General features: G+C 44.1%; 1 protein-coding gene across 24 annotated transcripts in view; it reads left to right on the plus strand.

Moving 5' to 3' along the window:
* DOCK9 (dedicator of cytokinesis 9) overlaps positions 1 to 22512 on the plus strand; it is a 324890-nt gene that overhangs the window by 146621 nt on the left and 155757 nt on the right. For 7 of the 24 annotated variants that reach the window (XM_082434565.1, XM_082434585.1, XM_082434584.1 and 4 more), the window contains exon 1: positions 3779 to 4038. The exons of 8 other annotated variants lie outside the window; for them this stretch is intronic. In XM_082434565.1, coding sequence (XP_082290691.1) covers positions 3913 to 4038 — 126 coding nt within the window. In that variant the 5' untranslated portion in view covers positions 3779 to 3912. Of the gene's footprint in view, positions 1 to 3680; positions 4039 to 22512 lie in introns of those variants that run through there. 9 more of the 24 variants (XM_082434583.1, XM_082434588.1, XM_082434582.1 and 6 more) reach the window with 5 other exon arrangements.

The following is a 22512-nucleotide window of genomic DNA, read 5'->3' on the forward strand; positions in this document are numbered from 1 at the left end:
TCTTATAGTAAAAAATTACCCTTGGAAAATTCCTTAAATTTCCTATAAAGTCTTCATGTTTTTTTTGTATCCAACCTGTATAATAATTTGTATGTATATCAGAATCTGAGAGCTGAAACCCATATACAGAAACATCCATTTCATCTTGTCTCTGAAATGTTCCTACTTCCCCATGGTTTTTATTCCATTCTGTTTTAACAGTAAAACTCTATACCCTTAATGCACGTTGATAGACGTCTTTGTTATTGTAAGAGTTAAACTGGTTAGTGTGTGAAAGAACTTGAGGTCGCTAGAGTTAGGAGCTTGGTGAATGTTTGGATTTGAATCCAGAGGTCCAGCCTATACCTTGTTCTTTGAAATGTTGTAAAGTAGAACTTGACCACATACTTCCTGTCCTTCTAAGATGGCATTTCCTCTTGTGGCTGCTCTGACCAGATGTCAGTCTCATGTCCTCAGACATTGATCTCATGAATCCCTTAGAGGAACCACATCCTACTTGTTGGTTTAGGTTCGGATGCTAAATTCTGTACTGTGTGACTCCCCTTGACAGGCAGACTTCTAAAGTGTTTGTCTGTCTTCAATGAGCAGAATCGAACAAGGGCCCCTTACATTGCCTGAGAAGTTAGGTGGCAGGATTGGTGACAGTAGTATCTCCATTCCTCTAAGTCCTGAGAATTTCCTTCTTTCATAAAAAGTGGACCCACTCGAAGGTGACAGCCTAGACCAATGTCTTGCTCCCACATTGCTTTCCTTTATCTGGAATTTCGGTATAATGCTCTGAGGTGGTGGTGAGAAAGCTGTGTGAATTTTGCTGCTGCATTTCCTGTAAACATGTTGAGAACCTTGTCTAGACATTAATCAGTTCTCTTTTATGTAACTCTCTGTGTGAGAAACTTCAAAAAATTTACTTGCCTTACAGCTTGGTATGTTTTTTGGTTTGATGATATGAATTATGGAACTGATTATGTTTGCCTTTCTGTCTTGGCTACCTGGAAGCTCATAGGCAATTCAGAGTTTTTTCTTTGATTACAAAAGAAATATAAATTCATGGCTGAAGTTTTGAAAAGTATAGAAAAACTTAAAGAAGAAGATGCTCATGGCATGCACACAGGGGGATCAAGACAACTGTTTAAAGGCTGTCGTCACAATCAAGCCGCAAAGAGGGAAGGGCAGTGGATTTTAAATTGCCTAAGCACTTTGTAATGTGTTGTAGCAACACAGTAGGCAGAATTGTCATTTTAGATCACACAGCCAAAGTCCTGAATTTAAGACTAAGGTTAATTTCTTCAGATTGGAATAGCAACAGCAACAATAGTAATTACCATTAAATAAATACCTACACATGTATTAGGCACTGTGCTATGCCATTTTTACAGTTTTACCTCTTCACTGAAATTACCTTGATTGGATTAAACCCAGATGCTGCCTTTATCTTTAATTGCTGATCAGTAGCTTTTACGTGTTTGTACTTTTTAGCTGTTGGCATCGTTGGAATAGAAAACTGGTTCAGCATAGCGTCATGGTGAAGAGTGTGTACACTGCATCCATACTGCCAGTGCAGTGTGTGACCTTCTGCACATACGTAACCTCTCTGCCCATCAGTTTCCTCATCTGTAAAATGGGAATAATCATGTTACCTACTTCATAAGGTTGTTATAAAGATTAAATAAATTACCTCTGCAGGGTTTGGGACACGGTGAGCACTTACAGTGTGTAAAATAAATAACCTTTTAAGTTCCTTCTCATTACTTACAGAATGTCCGAGTATTTTGACCCAATAAATAGGATAGCAGTTCTCTCCTTAAAGTCCAGAACTTCTGTTGGCTTAATGATGATGGGGATTTGAGGAAGAATTGGGCTTTTTAGAACTTCTCGAGCCATTTCGAAAAGGTTTTCAAACTGTTGGTTATGTTGTACTTTACTAGGGCTCAGTTTGTCTGTTCAGTGCTTATGGCTTGCCTCCTCTGATTTATAGAACATTTCTAAGTTTTGATTTAACTTATTTCAAATCTGTATTTATGTTACAGGCTCTTTGGGTTTTTTCTATCCTCTTGTAACTTTTCAAAGATAGATTTAAAAACAATTTTTTTGTTTTTTCTTTTTAATTTTGTTGTTGTGGTTTTTTTTTTGTTTGGTTGTTTGGGCTGCACTGTGCTGCATGTGGGATCTTAGTTCCCAGCCCAGGGATCGAACCTGTGCTCCCTGCGGTGGAAGCACGGAGTCTTAATCACTGGACTGCCAGGGAAGTCCCTCCCCAAAGATAGATTTTAAAAATCCATAGATTGTATTATTTTGGAACACAGATTTGGTGAGTTTATATTACCCTGAAAGATTACCCGAGGTTGAGAAATTGGGTAGTTTAAAAAAATACTATAGAAACTACTAATTTTTTTTAATGGACTCATAGAACCCTTGTGACTCATTACCCAATAGTATCCACACTCAGAAAGATTCCTGATGTTTGAGTGACAGAGACTGGGGTGACCTCGGCGGGCCCTGGTGGGAAGAAGAACGTGTGGACGTAGGGCGCCATCTTGGCTCCCCCAGTGCCCCCTCGGAGCCTTCTCAGCCGCAGTCACTTGACCGGGAGAGGAAGAGACTTGTACCTATACCTTACATAATAGTTTCTATATTTTCCTGGATATATACACCTGTATACCTTGTGGCACCTGTTGTTGTTAAGTGATACCTCGTTCCGTTGTTTACTTCTACTTCTATTATTACTCTTACTAAATTCTCCCCAGTCTCAATGAAACAAGCAGAATAACTAATTGGGAGAAACTCTGCCGCATTCCAGGAAGTACAGATTAATATTTAATCCCATCTTAATGTGCATTTTCCATGTAGCTTATTAATAAATCCCTTAACACTTTTGTTTTGGTTTTTCCTGAGATGATTTAAAAGTTACTTCACTAGTAATGTGAAGAAATGATTAAAATAGCAGGCTTTTGGGAAAACACATTTTAAGTGCTATCACCATTGAACCATGGGATGGTGACCTATCTACTTTCCTGTGCTTTTGTGTAAATCTCCATTAATTGTATGAACCTGTTATTTATGATGTCTATTAATCTTGCCTTCTCAACTTGCTCTGACACTCCCAGAAGGGAGAGACACTCTACTCTGCCTTATATGTTTACTGTGATCCTCTCAGTACCTAGTACCAGACTCATTAACCTATTGGTACTCACATACATATTGATGGATTTAAAGTAATATTTTGTTTAATTTACCATGACATGTGGTATCTCATGAAAATGTGTGATGACCTCATCTTTTGTCTACTATAAAATAGTAGGTAAATTAAGTGTGCGTGCTGCGGGCTGTCGTGCAGGGAGAAACTCTTCACTTACATCTGCAGGCATGAGGTGCCGGCCACAGGAACCCCTTGCTGTTTGCACCTCCCTGCTTTGATCATCAGCCAAGCATTTGGTGTTTAGCCATAACACGAAGGAAAGCATCCGAAAACTATAAGAATTTTAGAACAGCCAGATGACCTCGCTTCTCTTCAGCTCCAGATGTGAAGTAATCACGAAGGAGTCTGACTGTGGTTTTCTTTTCAGCACAGCACTGTTTTGACTCGGGTCGATGTGGCCCACGCCGCGTGGAGCAGGCACAATGAGGCCGGTCTTTGTCGAAGGGGCAGCGCACTGTGCATTGTGCAGTTTGGGGTTTGTTTTCCTTTGGCCGACGAGTGGGAACCTCCCATTTTCCGAGCAGTAGTAACACCCCTGGAGGCTGGCCCTCCCACCCAAGCGGGCTCTGCAGACCCAGCCGGCGGGGCTGACCACTTGTGCCTGGGAAGTCAGCTTCCTTTCCGTCCTCAGGCCTCTGGCATGCGTGTGCCTTGCACAGCCAAGGACTCGCAGCTGTCCCAGTTGCAGACTTTCTGACTTGCGTTTTCAGCCGAGGATGCAGGCTGATAAATTCAGGACAAGTAGTAGAAATGTCAAAAAGGAGCTGGTGATCGAGTCCCCCCAGCAGTGCAAGGATGCAGCCCAGGGAGAAGTGGAAGCAGAGAGCCTGGGGCCAGTGCTGGTAAGAGGGCCCCATCCACGGGGCTTCTGCTGTCTTCTCCACGCAGTGCTTTTATTGCGTGTGCATGCTCGGTGCCTTCTGGCTCTCTGGTTTGATTTTAAACTTGCCTTGCCTATTTCTGGCGAACTCTCTTCTCTGTTTCCTCCTGTAGATTGACTTCAGTTCCACTTTGATTCTTCTTTGGGAGGAAAGATATGTTGACGTTTTGTGGGTGAATGTGGTTTCCAGGAGGCTTCTTTGTATAGAACAACTATGTATTGTTCATGTCTCACCTAGCTGCACTGTTGTCAAACGTAAACCCAAGAGGCACATTGTAATTGCCTTTTACAGGATTGAAAAACCTCTTTTGCAAAATTAAAACATATTTACATTATGTATTTATGTGATTGTGAAAATTATGATGATGACATGGGGGGAGTGTTAAGGAACATAGCTGCTGAAGTTACATGTATTCTCACTCATTTTAACAGGTTTGCCTTGAATTGAGCAAAGTAAGAAATAACCTAAGCTTTGAACCAGTTAATAGAAAAGTTTCTATTTTTAACATTAGCTAAACTCAGAGCAGTTTGGATAAATTCAAGTGCTTCGGTAGACTTTGTAAGGGAGGAATGTGAAAAATGGTTTCGTTGTTATCATCAATGAGTAGGTTGTGCTTCTCTCTCGGAATTTCTTTAGTACAATAAAGGCACATAATTTTTTAAGCAAACTCCAAAAAACCACCAACATGCCCTGTGGTGGGGACAATTGAGCCTTTCAAAGGATCTGTTAAAGGGATTGTTAAGCTTGTACTTAGCAATTTTATATAGTGACTTTTTTTTTTTTTTAACACAGAGGTTTATTTGCTGTTATAAAGTGTTTGGTTAATGAACTTAATTTTCAATTAATGTCTTTAAGAATCTGAACTTAAACTTCTCTGTAATGCATTTTATTTGAATTAAATTGCCTTTGACCTGTGAGACTGCCTTATATTGTATTGCCTTCAAAATTACGTTGCTAACCACGAACTGAGAAAGTCAAGTGTGATGGGCTTTTTCACTGTAGGTTTTCATCTGAGAGATTTAGGCCCCCCTCCCTGCTCCCAACATTGTTTAGAGATGTTATTCGTTATCTTGGATTTCTTTCTGCTAGCACAATAGTTCATTTATCCATTGAGAAGCTTGAGCAGCTTTCATGCAGTAGTAGATTTAACCGGTTAAAGCTCCCAGCTGATGTCGCTTATGATTTCTTGGAGGAAGTTGTGTGGTTTGGGTTCCCTTGTGAATATTCTTAAAAATCTTTTGTCAGTGTTTCTCCAGATGTGTAGAAATATTTGTCCAGAGGATTAAATACACTGTAGAAAGATGCTCTGTGATTTTTTTTTTTTTTTAATCACCCAAGTGACTTTTAAAAAACTTGCTTCTCTTTCTTGTGCTCAAAAAATCAGCCGCTTATGTCCCAGTTATTTGTTTAGGTCAAATCTCACTCCAGGCAGTTCCACGGGGAGTTCGTTTTCCACTGTAATGGATAAGGCTGTGCTGGCTGCAGCTGCACCTGGTGGGAGTGCTTGTGGGGACTCAGAAGCTTCTGGCAGCATGGAGAGCTCTGGCCCGTGCACCTGCAGAGAGAGGTGTGAGGGAGAGGGGGAGGCAACAGTGATACAACAAGAAACTTTTTCTTATCTCATGGTGTTTCTCTTCTTCCATTGGGGTAAGCAAGATAAAAAGAGCTACTACCAGATAAGAGAAGCAAGGATATTTAAGCAGAGCCTCTGCCCAGGGCAGATCTCCTTACCTGTGATTCTCACTGCCCACAACAAATGAGAATTCAACACACTGCTCGGAATACAGCTTTTCTCCAAGATGATTTTTTAAAAGTATGCCAGCACAGCCATGAGGTCTGTGTGTTGTAGTGCTGTTTGTTACTATTATGTTAGTAGCCCGTGTGCCTGTTGAGAATCCCCAAGTCTGTAATGTTTACATGTAAGTAACTTACTTTGAAATCAAGTTTTGCTGGTTTTAGTTATGTACACAGTCACTCCTTGGGGAAAATATTACATAGTTTAGAAAGCAAAAAAGTAATTAATGCATATAATTAGAAAAATGAATAGTGTAAAATAGGGAAATGTAAAGTACCCTTACCTTTAATTTCCAAAAGTGCCCGCCATTTATTATTTGGTGTATAACTTTCTCCAAACTTTCTCCTGTGCACATAAAAATATAATTTATTGTGTGTGTTTGGAAAATGCATAGTACTATAAATTTCTGCATTAATTTTCTCCCAGAACATATCAAGAATATCTTTCTTTGTCACCACGTATAGATTTATGTCATCATTTTTAATGACTGTACCATAATTTGATTCCATTTGTTTCCAATTCTTTGCCATTAGTACAATGTATAATCATTGAGAAATGGCTTTGTGGGCTGTGAGTGACTAACAGTGAATGTACTAGTAAAAGTATCTGAAAGCACTTATGCTGGTCAGAAGTACTTTTTCTGTAAAACTTCTATCAGAAGTCAATGTTTCGTTCCCCTCTGCCAGGGCAACAGTTAAGTTTCCCTTAGCAGTGGCTACTTGTTCCATGGTAGGTAAAGTCAATGTTTCTAAGAGAAGTATATATTTGGACATTACAGATTTTCAGAGACTGCAAGGTTCAACTTACAGGCACCTATGCAGGGAGGTTGTGTCCCTTCACTGTGACATAAATGGGAGGAAGTGCATGGTGAAATTTCCCCTTTCCTCTCCAGGCTCACTGCCAACCCTATAGAAAAATGACTGTGGGCTGTGAATGACTAATAGGGGAACAATCAGGATATTCTTGATGTCTACAAGTTAGTTACCCCACTGAATCTGAATACCTATTTTTGCCCCCCAAACTCTAATGTAATTCCTGGAAATAATTTATTCTAATTGTTACGGCTCAACAATTTAGAGGAAAAGGGTGTGGCCTCAGAGAGTCAGAACTGGCTGGGGTATATGTCCTGTGTGTTGCCTTTGCATTGGGTGACTTTCAAGAGGCAGGTGAGGACTGCAGCACAGGTCTTACTTTGCGAATTTTGAAGGTTGTAAGATGTGAAGATGGAGAGAGCTGCATTTTCACATGTTAGGTACACTCCTTAGGTATTTACAAAGAAGTATCTTTTCAGAAACACCTTTTCCATTTTTGATATTTTTCTTTTTTTAAAAAACAGCAATCAGAACTTTATTTATCGGCCTCACCACGTGGCCTGGGATTGAACCAGTGCCCCCCTGCGGTGGAAGTGCAGAGACCTAACCACTGGACTGCCAGGGGATTCCCAATTTTTGATAATTTTCTGGAATCTTCAAGTGTTAAACACTGAATCTGAGTTCTTATTTTAACATTTTAAAGAACAAATGATTAGCTAAATGACCACGTGAGAAAGGAGCATGTGTACCAGTGTAGAAAGGAGAAGGAGACTGGGCTTCTGGTTGGACAAGTCAGTGCATTACCTGGAGGAACCTTTTCTCCCTTAAGTTCTATTTACTCTAGAAATAGCAGAAACGAATTAAGGTACAAACCCTGAAGGATAAGCTTATGGGCAATGATCATGTTGTTGTCAACATCCTATAAGACTTCAGAGGACTGTGATTGAGTTAATTAAATTATACTTATAAAGCTCTTCTCTTCTAAAGCTTTTCTGCATCTCTATGGAAGTCTTCAGAAATAATTAATTATATTATGTTGATGATACTTAATATGTAGTTTCTTTTTTTTTTTTTTTTTTAAATACTGAGTGGTAAAGGAAGGAAGTTCCTGCAAGCTCTGTGTAATGACATATTCCCAGGTGACAAACAACAGGACATTTTACTAATTCAGAGCCATAAGCCTTCACTATGCTCTTTGGTTTTCCCCTTCATTTGTTTGTTCATTCAGCCGCATTTATAAGTACTGAGGTTTGCCAAACATACTGGGTGGTGCACTGGGGATACAGGGCTGAGTGAGATACACGCTCCCTCTCCCCAGGCAGCAAGGTCTGGGTAATGAGGGTCTTCCTTCCTCAGAAATGCTTTTCACGTGGTAGTTTTTAGGCACAGTGAGTGTTAATCTCACCCATCCTTTTCCACTTAGGCAGACAACACTTAAATCATCATCAGCTCCAGCAAGGACACATTCTATTTTTTAGCACCTAAAGCAGGCCTAGCCTTGCTTTACTGAAGGCATAGGGACCTCTGTTCACATGAATAGTCTGTGTGATTGAGGCCCCGCTATTGCACCGTATTTTGTGGAGCGGTTGGTGGAAGGAATCTTTGGGAAGTGCATGCTTCTCTTACCCCAGAGAAGGGGCTTCCACAGCTCGTATCACTGCCTCATTACAGCACTGAGCCACTCATGTCTTCTGGGAGGCTTGCTCTTACAGAGCACAAAAATCCACCCAGCTCCGGTGAGTTTCTTTCCTCATGTCTGTCATCAACGTGGAGGCAGAGTGGCTGGTCACTGTTTTTTATAACAAGGTAATGGCAATTGCTTGCTTGCTTGCTTTTTTTTTTTTTCGCTGTAAGGATAAAAATAGAAAATATTTATATAGTGCCTTGTTTTGTGTCAGACACTGTTTTAAACCTGTTTAAACATTATTTCAGTTAATCCTCCCAATTCCAGGAGGCAGGTACTGTTATTATTAGTCTTTTTACGGATGAGGAGACTAAGCACAGAGATGTTAGGTAACCTGCACAAAGTCATACATTTAGGAAGTGACAGAGCCAGGGTTTTAAGCTGCCAGTCAGGTTTTCCAGAACCCATACCTGAACACCTATGTATGATTCATTAACAAAAATGAATGTATTCCTTATGCTTGACATTGGGATTATAAAGATGGAAAAGAGGGGTTCAAAGTTCTCTGTCCTTAAAAAATTTTTTAATTGTTAGAGAAAGGCCAATTTCAAAGTGACAGAACAACAGCAGTTGAATAGCACAGAAAGATAAAGAGAAGGATGGTCATGCCTGAAGAAGTTGGAAACATGAACAAGATGGAGTTGGGAGTTACGTCACTTTCCTTTTGAGTGTTCCGTTTTATCATCTTCCCGGAAAGTTATACAGGAGCATAGATTGGTGGACTATCTGACAGTCTGGAGACATCTTATTTTCCTCCCTAGATTTCTTTTTTTTTTAACTGATTTACAGCATGATCCAGGATAACCCTGAAATGTTTATTCCCTAATCAGTACAATAGGCACCGTGGTCCCCGTAGGGTTTAGAGGAGGCTGCCAGTTGCCCAGTGTGCTCTACCCTTTGACAGGTAGTGGCTAAATACAAGATAGCAGAACTATGTCACAGGCAGTGGGTGGTGTTGGGTGGTCTCAGAGAAAGCACTTTGGAGACCAGATTCAGCTTTGGTCTGGAATCTGCCTTTCAATCTCTGAGGATGACCACCCTTCCCTCCCCAACTCCATGCCAGCCCGGCCCTGGCTTTAGCACTTTCCTCGTCTGTAAAATGAGAAGCGTGTAGTAAATAATCTCGAAGGTCTCTTCTGGGGCTAAAGCTCTGTATTTCAGGGTCATTAGCTTTGGTCCCAGAATAACCTGTGATGGAGTCAGATCCAGATCCTAGAGTTTCAGTTTCAGGCTCTAAGCTTAGTTTATCCAAAATCGTTTGGGTTTTGCGCTGTAGGAGCTGTAAAACAGGGGATACTGGATTTCCACCCAATGTAATGAATAAGATGAGTGCAGTGGGTTGGCAAACCTGGAAATAAATAGAAGTGGTAGCAGATTTGCAGTTACCAGGGATTACTGTACAAGAGAGGCAAGAAGACCTGGCTTGAGCCTACAGATGACATGACTGAGTATAATTTTTAGAAACAAGAAGACTTGGAAATTATAGTTTATCCTCCTCAACTTTCCAGAAGTTCGAAATATCCCTGTAATGTGATACAGCTCTTCCGAAGTTTCTCTTAGAGCACCGTTTGGAGGCTTCAGAAGTTTTTAGTGCTCGCTTTCCAGACAAGTGTACGTGCCACCTACTAGCGGGTCTCTGAGTGCTCTGCCAGATGCTCGGGGAAGAGCCAGTCTGAAGTTCTGTTTTGGGGTCTCCTTGCTGTGGGGAGCTGTCACTACTAAGGGAGAAGCAGAAGTGAGTGGTACCAAGGGCCCTGCACGCACGGTCAGGAGTCCTGGGTCCTATGTCTTCTAAACATTTGACATTTCTAAGCTGAGATTGCATTTCTGTCAGATGGAGGTAGTCGTGGTGTCTGTCCTCCAGACTCCTCATCTCCGAGGGTTGTCTGGCTGCCCCGGTCAACTTACTGCATTCAGTCTTTTCTTACTTCGAGCCATGCTCCAAAGTGCCACCAGACCAATCTTTCCAAAACGCAGATACGGTTATTAATTTCCTCCCTAAACCCCTCCCCTGACTTTCCTTTGCAGAGAAGGCAAAGCACGGCCCACTTGACCCTCAGAAGTTGGCCCTGAACTTGCTTGCAGGTCTCCCTCATCTACTGCACTTTCCAAAACGCGTCCTGACCCGGGCCGTGTATTCTTCATCCGGGGGTGCTTTCACACCCGGGCACAGTGCTTCTTTTGCCTGGCATGGCTTCACTGCCCGACCTTTCTCCTTCATCCTTCAAGTCCCGGTCACATGCCAGCTCCTCCAAGAAGCCTTTAAAACTCTCTCCCCACATCTTCCCGTAGACTGTGTTCTCCGTGGCCCATCATGGCATCATTATTCTAGCGTGTTAGGTTATTATGCATCTCTGCTGTATTGTAGCTGAGGCTTGTACTCTAGTCTCCCTCACTAAAGCGGGGGCTTCTGCCCCACAGGAACCATGGTTTTCTTTGTACTGTCTCTGACATAATGTCAAAGCTCCCCCCGCCATCTTTTTTTTTTTTCTTCTCGGCATCACCTTTGCAGGATGCGAAGAACAGGTTGCAGAAAGGGCTTCTGGGAGAGACGGGATCTGAGGATCATTCTCCCTCTTCATTCTTCCCTCTTCCACCTTCATCACTTCAGCCACTAATATTCAAGTATGTTGAAATGCCAACAAGTAAAAAGGGATGCCCCTAGAGGAGCCTGCTTGGCTAAATGTGATGTGGGTACTGTGCCCCCAAACTCTCCTTTGCTTCTGTTATTTTCGATCTAAATTAAAATGTCAGCTAACACTTTGTGACTTGAGGACGCAAGTGCAAACTTAGGTGACCAGGGTCAAAACTCTTCTATTTCTTCCTCTTAGCCAGCACCCTTTCCATATGAGCACTGCTTCTTCTCATCAGCCACACCTGAAACTGTAACATCACCTTTAATGGTTGTAGGACATTTGGAAAAAATCAATTGTGTGACCTTATTACCAGAATCCCAGTAAATTGATTATACGTGGAAAGGCTAGTGGAGACCTACAAGATGTAGGGCAAAGAAGACCACTCTTCCTGGGGGGAAAGAAAGGAAAGCGGGGCCTGTTAGCAACACTGAACAATGTAGGTCACCTGCTTTACTTGACCAAGACCCGACCTGACTGTTTTGTCTCTAATAGGGTAGTTTTCCCCAAATTTGTCTTGTGTCCCCAAGTGAAAATTTCAGGAAGTGGTCTGTCCTTTGTTTTGCCATGAAGTATTAAAAATTACCTGTGTGTTAAAAAAAAAAAAATGTTTCATACAGTCTATAATAGTGCTAATAGAACTATAGCATGAGCCACATATGTAATTTTAAATTTTCTTGTAGCCAAATTAAAGTAAAATAGATAGGTGTAATTTATTTTAGTAATATAGTTTTAACCCAATATTTCCAAAAGTATCATCATTTTAGCATTTAATCCTTATAAAATATCAAGGTGTTACACATTCTTTTATTCATAGTAAGTCTTTGAAATTTGGTGTCTGTTTTACACCTATCACACATCTGAATTCAGGATAGTCACACGTGGCTAGTAGCTACTGTAGTGAACGGTGCAGGTCTATAACCTTACATATTCCATAGCTGAAACACCTCAAACCAGAAAGTTGTCATTTTGGTGGGTGAGTCATTGGATGGGGTGGGGAGGAAATGCATGATGTAAGTTTAAGGTTGGGTTTTCCTTGTGAAGATCATGTCCTTGAAGTATTTGGAGGTAATGTAAATGAGGTTCTACCTAATGGCATTAAAACCTCGCATTCAAACCTGATTCTTCAGGAAGATTTAATATTTTGGAGTATGATTTATAATGTACTTGATATGGAAAATGAATATCCTTCAGGAAAGGGCTCTGCCTTTTCTCTCTCCCCCGTGAGATCATGGAGCCTGGGCAGTTCAGTGTAGCTTACGTTTCCAGATCTCAGAGCAGGGCAGAAAGCCTCAGATTTCTGTCCTTGCTGGAGGTGTGCAGGCTGAAGCATCACAGTGTAGAGCAGTGTTGTGCGTTTCTCATACAAAGAGAAGTGGAAGCATTAGGGGAGCGCTTCCTGTTCTGGAACTCCAAAATTCCATCACGTGTCTTGCTAGCGGGTGATGGGAAAGGTCCTGGGCTTGGGGCCAGGAGACCCATGGGTCACCATCTGTGAGACCTTTGTTAATTCATGTAACCCCTCTGAGCTTCAGTTTCCCCATCTGTGAAGTGGTGATGATACAACCATAAGAATTTTGGGGAGGTTTAACGAGAAGATATATGTGTGATCCAGCAAAGGCATGTTTATGTTGTAGGGACTAAAATTCTCCTGTATCTGAATGACACTTAGCTATGTACGATCCCCATGACCACCATTCGGCGAGGTCCTGCTCTGTACCAGGCACTGTACATTGAAACCCTTCAATAACCTTGTGATAAAGATAAGAGAAATTGGTACTTTTCCCATTTTCAGATGTGGATATGGAGATTTAGTAACTTGTCTCAAGGCCACACAAACGAGTCGAGCTAGGATTCTTTTTTTTCTTTTTTTTTTAGAAAGCTCCCTGACGTATGTATGTATGTATTTATTTTTGGCTGCATTGGGTCTTCATTGCTGCGCACAAGCTTTCTCTGGTTGCAGTGAGCGGGGGCTACTCTTCGTTGCAGTGCGCAGCCTTCTCATTGCGGCGGCTTCTCTTGTTGCGGAGCATGGGTTCTAGGCATATGGGCTTCAGTGGTTGTGGCACGCCAGCTCAGTAGTTGTGGCTCGCAGGCTTTGGGCCCGTGGGCTCAGTAGTTGTGGCGCGCGGGCTTAGTTGCTCCACAGCATGTGGGATCTTCCCGGACCAAGGCTTGAACCCGTGTCGCCTGCATCGGCAGGCGGATTCTTAACCACTGTGCCACCAGGGAAGTCCCTCGAGCTAGGATTTTTAAAAAATACTTTTTAATATGAAATTCTCAAACACACACAAAGGTAGGTAGACTAGTAGAGTAGTTCTCTAACTTGGGTGGCATCACAATCACACACAGATCACAATCAGATTGCGTGACCCCGCCCCCAGAATTTCTGATTCAGTGGGTCTGGGGTGAATGTGCATTTCTAAAAAGTTCCAGGCGGCGCTGATGCTGCTGGTCTGGGACCATGCTTTGAGAAACACTGGACTGATATGAGGAATCCCCATCCACCTGTCGCCACCTCCAACAGTAGTAACTATTTTGGGGACCGGGACTTCAATCCTAACTCCCCACACCTGCCCTTGGTGGTCTCTGAACTGCCTTTCTGGTGATGACATGCTCAGAAACTCCTGTGAACCAGAAATGTGTTATGAATTCCATCCCCCGCCATCAATATTTTCAGATAAGTAGCTTAAAGTAGGTTGTTTGGAAATCTGACTAAATCTGGCTTTTTGAGCCCTTTAGCCTAATTACTTAACCTCTTTATTTCAGTTTCAAAAATAACTTTTATCGACATAGGAAGAATTAAAAATTTCAGGCCATAATGCTAAGAAAAAGGGGAGGGAAATTATTGGTTGGAACAGAGTCTGTAGTATAGATTTAAGATAGAGTCATTTAGGCCCCTACCATGGTGCATCTCTTTCTCTTTTGCTTGCTTTCATCATCACTTTTCACATGTGAAAAAATGGCAGCCAGAATTAGCCGCTGGGCTGGACGTGTGTGTGAGAGATGCTTGCAGAGCTGCTCCTCAGGCGCTCCGCCTGTTCTCTCTCTTCTCACACCCTTCTTTACCCCTCTTAGGCTCATGCCCTGTGTCAGGATAGAAAGAAGACACTTGTGGTGCTGTCTGCAAGGGTGGTCCCTCCTCCACTCAGCTCTCTCCTTGTGCTCCAGAGGCACAGGGCATAGAGGAAGCCCCCTAGATCCCTTGTTCTCTCTGACCCCCATTGAGCACAGCTGACTAAATACAAGCAGTTATGCAGGTTTTTGTTAACTGGTATTATTATCTTCATTATTATCTCAATTCCCATTACATTTTCTAGATGCTATTGACTTGACAGTTTTTCATAGAGTCTTTAATTCTGTTCATTTTAGTAATGGGATAATAATTTTGGAAAACCAGTTATTTATAAAAATGACAAATACAAAACCCATGCACTTATCCTTCCATTAAATTGATTGATTTTGAGCGTCCAAGTATTGCTCATACTGACATGCCTGATTAAATAAAATCTCTCAGTGACAAGTTCTCTCATCTGAGTGCTCTTTTTAGTACTGTGTAAAAAGGGAATTCAGCATCTTATCAGTGTTTATAATATAAAAAACTATATTCACAAGTGTGTCATTCTTGGTGTTAGTCTGTTCTGAGTGTAACACCACATTTCAGCATGAGAAATATATTTAGATGTGTACAAGTCTGGTGTTCATTATGCGCTCTTCTAAACATTCTCCGGTTCATCAGCTGTTATGGTTTAATGCTCAGGTTTGAGCTTTCTTCTCAGTCCAAGCTTAGATAGGGCTCCCTTTTATCTCCAGTTTTCTATAGCACGTGCTTGTGCATGTTGTCAGTGAACATGCAAAATTTAAAATGTAGAGGCTTAGAAGAAGAACAGGGACCAAGGAAGAGCATGGTCCGGGAGTCAGGCGACCTGGGATTCAGGCCCAGCTTTGCCAGCAACTCTTTCCGGGACCTTAGGACAGTCACCTAACTCCCATCCATGCTCCCAGGTGTCTCTGTCTGTAAGACGAGAGGGCTAGAGCAGATAATCTCAGGTTCTGATGTTTGCACAATTGTAGTTCTAGTATTACTGAACCTCCTGCTCCTTTTAAACATGCATGATTCTGAACAGCTGCTGAGACCATTGTTCCTACACACACTGATGCAGTCTGGAGAAGAACATGTATTGCTGAAGGAGAATGTGATCATATGTTGATTACCATGGTCTCCTAAGTTCTAATGTCCTGGGTTAAGGGAAGAAGACCATGTGTATTACAAGGAGATGGGAGGCATTTTCCACGGCTGGAAGATGTATGGACCTAGTTTTATGTCTCTCAGTCTTCACTGGTTTGCTGGCTTCCTTAGGGCCCTTCACAACATGGCCCACCTGCCACTGTGGCCTCATCTTTCACCACAAGCTGTAGTCTAGGGGTGGCTTTGAGACATGTGGGTACCCCAGGTGAGCTAATCATTGGGACGACCTCAAACACAGTCTATTCGTGGGACTTCCCTCGTGGTGCAGTGGTTAAGAATCTGCCTGCCAATGCTGGGGACACGGGTTCGAGCCCTGGTCCAGGAAGATCCCACATGCCGCGGAGCAACTAAGTCCGTGCACCACAACTACTGAGCCTGCGCTCTGGAGCCCGCGAGCCACAATTTACTGAGCTCGCGTGCCACAACTGCTGAGCCTGCGTGCCGCAACTACTGAAGCCTGCGCACCTAGAGCCAGTGCTCCGCAACAAGAGAAGCCACCGCAATGAGAAGCCCGTGTGCTGCAACTAGAGAAAGCCTGCGCTCAGCAATGAAGACCCAATGCAGCCAAAAATAAACAAATAAATAATTAAAAAAAAAACAAAACGACATGCTATTTAGATAGTTGTTTATTTTAGAGGGGGGACTGAGGGCTGCCTGGGGCAGAGGTGAAATGGGACCCCTTGTGCAGAGCTGTTCGTCTCTGACTCCAGTGTTCCCACCTATTCAGAGAAACCGAGGCCCTACGGGTAACTATCCATCGTTTCTTAAGCATATCCATTCCAGGAGTTCCGCTGCCGACTTCAGGCGGCTTGTTCATGTATTCTTTGCAGCCGCATCTAGTACCCTTTCAGAAAGGAGTTCTCATAAATGTAGTTTTCTGCATCACATTGGATTTCCAGTGATGCAGGCACTGGTGCCCCAAGCCCTTGGCCAGCTGCCAGCTGCTCCCTTCATGCAGCTCTGCCCAGCTGTTCCGAACTGCCCGCTGCTTCCTGAACTCACACTGCTCAGAGGGGATCGACCAGGCCCTGGAAGAGACTCCGGCAACTTCCTATTCATGACTTTGTGTTTTCTTTAACCCCTTCACTCTTCGATTGTACAGATTTCAGGCCCCACAAAATCTGGTTCCATCCGTGAGCGCACTCCCTGGCTTCTCCGTTTTCTCTGCCAGGAGCCCCCAGTCCACCCTGAATCCTGGCTGACTTGTTCAGCTCTTAGACTCGGCTCTGACCGCCTCCTTTAGGAAGCACCCGCGTTGTTGGGCCCCTTTGCACACTGAGTGCCTGTGCTATGCCAGGTGCTGTTCAGGGGCGGGACAAAGCAGAAATAATATAGATACAGTAAATAAAATAGAACTCTTTGCCCTCATGGAGCTTGTAATCTAACTGGAGTGGGAGGGGGAGGGGAGTCAGGTTCATTCTAGTGGGTCAGATGCCACTCCTGGGTTCCCGTTGCTGTCATTCTGCCTGGGATTGTTCACAACATCCACCTTCCCTCTGGATTGTGAGCTTTCTGGGGTGGGGGCTGTGTCCTTTATATCTCAGTGTCCCAAAGACCTGGCACAACGCGCATGGATAGGCTCAGTGAAAATCTGTGGAGAGAAGGAACATATAACTGCTAATAGCATTTGCACATGAGGAAGGGAGGCAGCTGCTAATTTCCTGTGCCCACCCTAATTATAGGAAGCTGAGAAGTTTTCCTTCAAATCTGACAACTTCAAGAAGTTCCCGGTGGGAGTATAGAGTGAGTGAGAGTTGTGTGCAAGACGGTAGTGCAGAAAGGCTCGGGGGCCACAGTGATTAACATCTGGTTGCAGAAGCCCTCTCCTCCTTACTGCAAGCCGTCCCCCTCCCCAGCGACAGTGCTGGGGTCCTGTTGGCAACATTGAGAAGTGCACCATTTTGAAAATGGACTCAGTTCCACGAGGGATTTTTATCTCAGCTGGTCGAGTAGCTTTTATAGCTCTGCAGATAAATCAAGGAAGTCCTAAATTCTTCATAAGCAGAAGCGACGCATTTCTCATTTCTTAAAATAGAGTGCTCCAAGAGCTGCCATTTCCTTAGTTTGCTATTTCAAGAAGTGGCATTCAGGGTTTCAGCTTGTGTTAACATTTAATTACCAGGCACACAAAGGCAAGAAATGACTAGAAAGTTCACGGGAAGCTATCATGTCAGAGGGAAGAGCAATAGAATCAGAAAGCCTTTTTGTTTAGCTCTTCCCATGGTTTTTGAGGCTTCATACATGTTTGGCCAACGCTGAACTCATTTGTGGGCTGATGCTCTCCAGTTCTGCTGGATTCCAGGGGAATCTCATTTTCTTGGTGCTCAGAAGATCCCCTGACTTCTGATTGCCTGTGGATCTGGAATTTCAATTCGCGTGGTTGTTGAGCAGCCAGACGCAGAGCAGCAAATGCTGTAGGAAGGACTGAGTTCAGAGAGGCTCAGAGGGAGATTGACGGGAGGGCACGTGGATCATGCCCTTTGGCGCCCGTGAGAGCCACGTGATCACTGGAGGCTCGCCTGCTGCCCGCTGCTTTGACCAGCAGATGGGGACTGGTGGCTTTGGTGTCAGTGGTTCACCTGTGCCCATGATGTCCCTTGAGATGGAGGTGCTTCTCCCCACCATCTGGTCACATGGCCCTGGCCTCAGGCTGTTCCTGTGAGTCTCTTCCAAGGAAGCCAAGGCTTTGATTCTTTGATAGAAAACCGTCTGTGGGCCCTGGTGACTCTGCTCCATCTTCCGCCCTGAGGAAGCGCCACACAACCCTTGATGAGCAGCGTCCCTTGGGATTTACCACCCGCCCCCCCCCCCCCTTTTCTCCTCCTCAGTGTTAGACCCTGCTGCTCTCATGGAGCTGCCCTCATGGGGGGGGTGGGTCTAAAGTGCTTCTGTGTGCACCCCGACCCCCCAACTGTCCTCAGTCCTTCCTGACACAAACTTCATCGATACTCAATTCAGTTTATAACATAAGCGTCTATTTGGGTTTTCTTTGGGCTCAGTCCCTGAATTCCACTGTCATCTCTATTTATTATTATATATTAATAGTTTTCTCTGCGTTCGGGCTTTTGTTTTTCCTTTTTTTGTGAGAGTCCCTGCCACTGTTGTCTGTTTAATTTAATATGTTCCTGGAGGATAGAGGAAAGTTTTTGTAAACAGATTGGTAAAATTGAATGTATGTATAGCACCCACTCAAAAACAAACAAAAAACTAAGATTACTGTCATGCAAGCAACACATTTAATAATAATAATAATGGTTACATTTATTATGTGCCTACTGTTTGCCAGGCTGTGTCGAACATTAACTCAACGAGGCCCAGAAACAACCTCACGTAACTGCACAGCTCAGCTTTCTTAACCACTGTACTATAGACTGCCTTCAACTCGATCAATATCTGTGTGGCATATACGGCCCTATCAGGGCAGATCCAGGTTTTCTGAGCAATGAAGCTTAGAATTTTAGGGGCTTTTAAGAAAAATAATTAAAAGTTATAAATATAAAATTTATAAATACAAAATTTGGCCTGGAAGTGAATATTTTAGAATTTGAATTTAGAATAATTTAGAATTTGAAAAGAAGTCACAACAAATTACAGAATTTAAAAAGCCAAATTATCAACATTGGAAATACAGGAAAACAACACATTTTTATCAATGAGTCTCTTGACACACCTCAGTAATAACTTTCTTCCTGGCATTTTTTGGCTTCATACTCCTGTTACCTCTCATATGATCATGATTTTGTATCATCATTCTGTGTGGCAAGCATAGGTCATTCAATCTTTCCTGTAGCAAGGTTAGTCGAACTTTGTATTTTATTAATCATAGCTTAGAAAAGTTTCTTCTAGCTCTGCAACATTTGGTAACATCACATAAGCTTTTAGGATTGGATAAACCTCTGTTAGGTTTCTTCTGTACAGGAGCTGTGTGATTTGGGGGCATTCTCAGTTTGCGCAATGACTAATCTCAAGCACCTCCTAGCAGTTCTGGCCCAAGCACCTTGGGATGTGCCTGTATTGCAGTATGGCCCCTGTGTTGCACCTCGTATCGATTTGCCTATGTGACACTGGGTGGACCGATATAGTGGGCCATGTTCCTGTAAATCTTCCTAAACCAGGATGCCAGGCAGCAGTTGAACTCAACAGGGACGTGTGTGGGGCCTGGAGAGGGGTCTGTGCAAGTGAGGGGCAAGCATCAGCTGTCTTAATGACAGTCACTGTGTCTCTGGGTCCTGGGCTAGATGCTGCGGGAGCACAGAGATAAGGAGACCTGGCCCTGTCCCAAGGCACTGATAGTGGAGGAGATGAGCTGTCCGTGGGTCCTTTCAGTGCAAGGCGGAAGGAGCTGCACCCTAGGACTGCCACTAACCCAGATGCAGTGGTCAGAGGCGGGACAGGCTGCCTTTTAATGGGCTGAGGTGGTGCCCCAGTTATATGGCCATGCACTGCATGCCCTGGGGCCAGAGCAACTACGCTTTAACTTTTTTGGCATCTCGGCCTCTGTCAGATTTGGTTTTTTAGAGGAAGGATTCTGCTGCTGAAATAAAACATCTTTGGACCTCTGCCTGAAGGACTGTAGGACTCTGACAGGTGTATCGGTGTGGGGAGCGACAGGAGCAGGCCTGTCAGAGACAGTGAACCACATTGCTTGTGTCATGGGCGCACGGGGCTAGAGATGTGAACCTGTGCATCTGCCTGCCCAAGGAGGGCTGCGCTTTCACGTTAAGGAGTTCAAAACCTTGCCCACCTGAAGAATTCTCATTCTTCCCTCGGCACTCGTGAAGCAGCACTTCCTTGGTGAAGTGAGGAGACTTTGCAGCCCGTGGACAGTAATTGACACCACCTCCCGCCCTAGCTCTGCGTTAACGTCTGCTCGCACCTCTCGCTGTGCTGAACTAGGTGTTCACGAGCCTGCTTGACCCCACTAGTCCGGGGTTTCTGTGACTCAGTTCCATGGCTGTTCTCCAGGGAAGGACAACCCTCCCCCCAAAACTGGGTATCACATTTAGAAAGTAATGTGTATATACATTTCTGGGGGGAGGGGGCCCATGGTCTCAAAGGGGTCTGTAACCCCAAGGAGGTTAGGGAGCTCAACACTGGGCTTGTTCCTCGTTCATCCCTAAGTTTACAAATTCCAGCACAGTTCCTGGGTCATCCTGATAGACCAGGGGTTCTTCAGAATCCCTTGGAGAGCTTGTTCAAGCATGGTCGCCATTCCTGGAGTTTCTGACTCAGGCTTGGGATGGGGCCTCAGAACTTACATCTGTGTGAGCTTCCCAAGTGATGCTGATGGTGCTGTTCCCGGGACCCCACTTTGAGAACCGCTGTTGTAGACTCTTGTGGACTGAAAGTACCACAGTCCTCTCCCTGTCTGATTTCACAGTAACCGAGAACTGAACGTTCATAGATAAGGACTTTTAACCTCCAAACGGGGGAGTAAGCTGAAGGACTCGTGTATAGATTGAGTTACATTTTTTACACACTATAAATGCACGGTACATGCACTGTACATGTTCTCAATGCCCTAGATCGGGAGCTGGCCGAGCCCCATCATGCTTAGGGAGACACCGTGTCCTGGAATATTGAAAATTCAAACTGGTAAATGTGCAGGGTTCCGAAACCTGGTAGTTCTGATGGCCTAGGAGCAGTTCTAGGAGTATTGACCATTCATCAATTTGGGTAATTCTGGACCCAGATTTTTTTTTCTTTTGAATATAAAAAATCAAGAACTTGTATGTAAATTATCTCAATAGAAAAAAAAAAAAGTAGCTCTTTGTATAATCAGGCCTCATAAGATGGCTGCCCTCTTGCTGTCTTGTACATCCCCTGCCCGATCCTGCCCTGCGTCACCCTTACTTTATGCACATGATTGCCTCCCTCTCCTAAGCTGACGGTTTAGTCAGTAACTACCTATGTGATTGGTCCGAGAGTGACTGTTGTAGCCCTGGGACTAGACCAGCTCCAGTGTGTTTGGTCATCAACAGGAAACCGCAGCCCTCACCATGGTTGCTAGCCCAAAGAGCTGCAGGGGGACGTGTTCCAGCAGTCCCCCTGGCAACCGAGGAGCCCTTCTGATGTCATGCCCCCATAACTGATAGCCTCCTCCTCCCCTGTGTAGCGAAGATTGCTGTCGTGTCCTGCCTGCCGTCAGCTGTACTTGGTCAGGTGTCGCTCTGCGACTTCGGCCTCTGGCTTGTAAGATTCCCTGTTCAGTAAATCGTTGATGTCTGTGTCGCCGACTCCGGGTTCTTTCTTTGGCCTCATGGCCGGGCAGTTGCAAGGATTGCAGGACTCTGGGGTGCAGCCCGACACTCTTGGAGTTATGTCACCAGGAGAAGCATTGAACTTCGGTGTGTTGAGATGGCTTTAAAGCCAAGGCCACGTGCCAGCTCTGTGCTAATAACGCCTCCTTCTTCTGAACCAGGATGAGGGGACTGGCAGTCTGATAATTAACCTAACTTCACTTTGCTGTTAGTGGACATTCCTGTTGCCAGTGATGCTGCGGGCCAGTTTCCTACACTAGTGCGCTGTCCCCCACACTTGTGACCAGCTGGAAGAGCTTAGTGGAGCTGAAGAACACTGAACAGCTGTAACCAGTGAATCATCAGTTTAAAGAAGAGTGGAAAATAGGCGATTGTGCTCTTGACTCACAGTTTGGTAGATACAGGCCCGCCTCAAGTCTCCCAAGCCCCTCTCTTCTGTCATTTCTTTCTGTCTTCTTTTTCTGTCTTTATCTTGCCCTTATGTTTCCTCCATCCCTGCATCTTCTACCTCCACCCCACCTAGGTGTCGGTCACTTTTGTCTCTTTCTCTCCCCCATCTCCTTCTTGACCCTTTTCTTTTCTTTCTTCAGCAGTCTTCCTTCTCAGCCTTTCTCCTCTGATAGTTTCTTTCTTTCTTCCTCCTAAAATCCACATGTAGAGTCCACATTGTGCCAGTTATTCGTGTTTGAAGCAAGAGCTTTTTGCCTTGTTCTTAACTTAGGTAGCAGGTGAGTCGCTCTGCGTTGGCCCCTTTTCCTTGGAGTCAGTGGTGCTGTCGGGGACAGTGCTCCCTGCAGCTGCCGAAGACCTCTGCCCAGTCAGGTCTCCAGGAGTCACTTCGTTGAGCAACTTAAGGGTTTGCACAAGTTTCAAATCTTCCCAGTCCTGGAGTCCCGAAGACCAGAGAAGACGTGTTATTCTTCTCTGAGATTTCCTGTATTTCTCATTCTTCCCTGAGATTTCCCTTATGCCATTCTTCTATGGGCTTTCCTGGTTAACGTG

This window comes from Balaenoptera physalus (genome assembly GCF_965194825.1).
Source record: "Balaenoptera physalus genome assembly, chromosome: 18".
Lineage (NCBI taxonomy): Eukaryota > Metazoa > Chordata > Mammalia > Artiodactyla > Balaenopteridae > Balaenoptera > Balaenoptera physalus.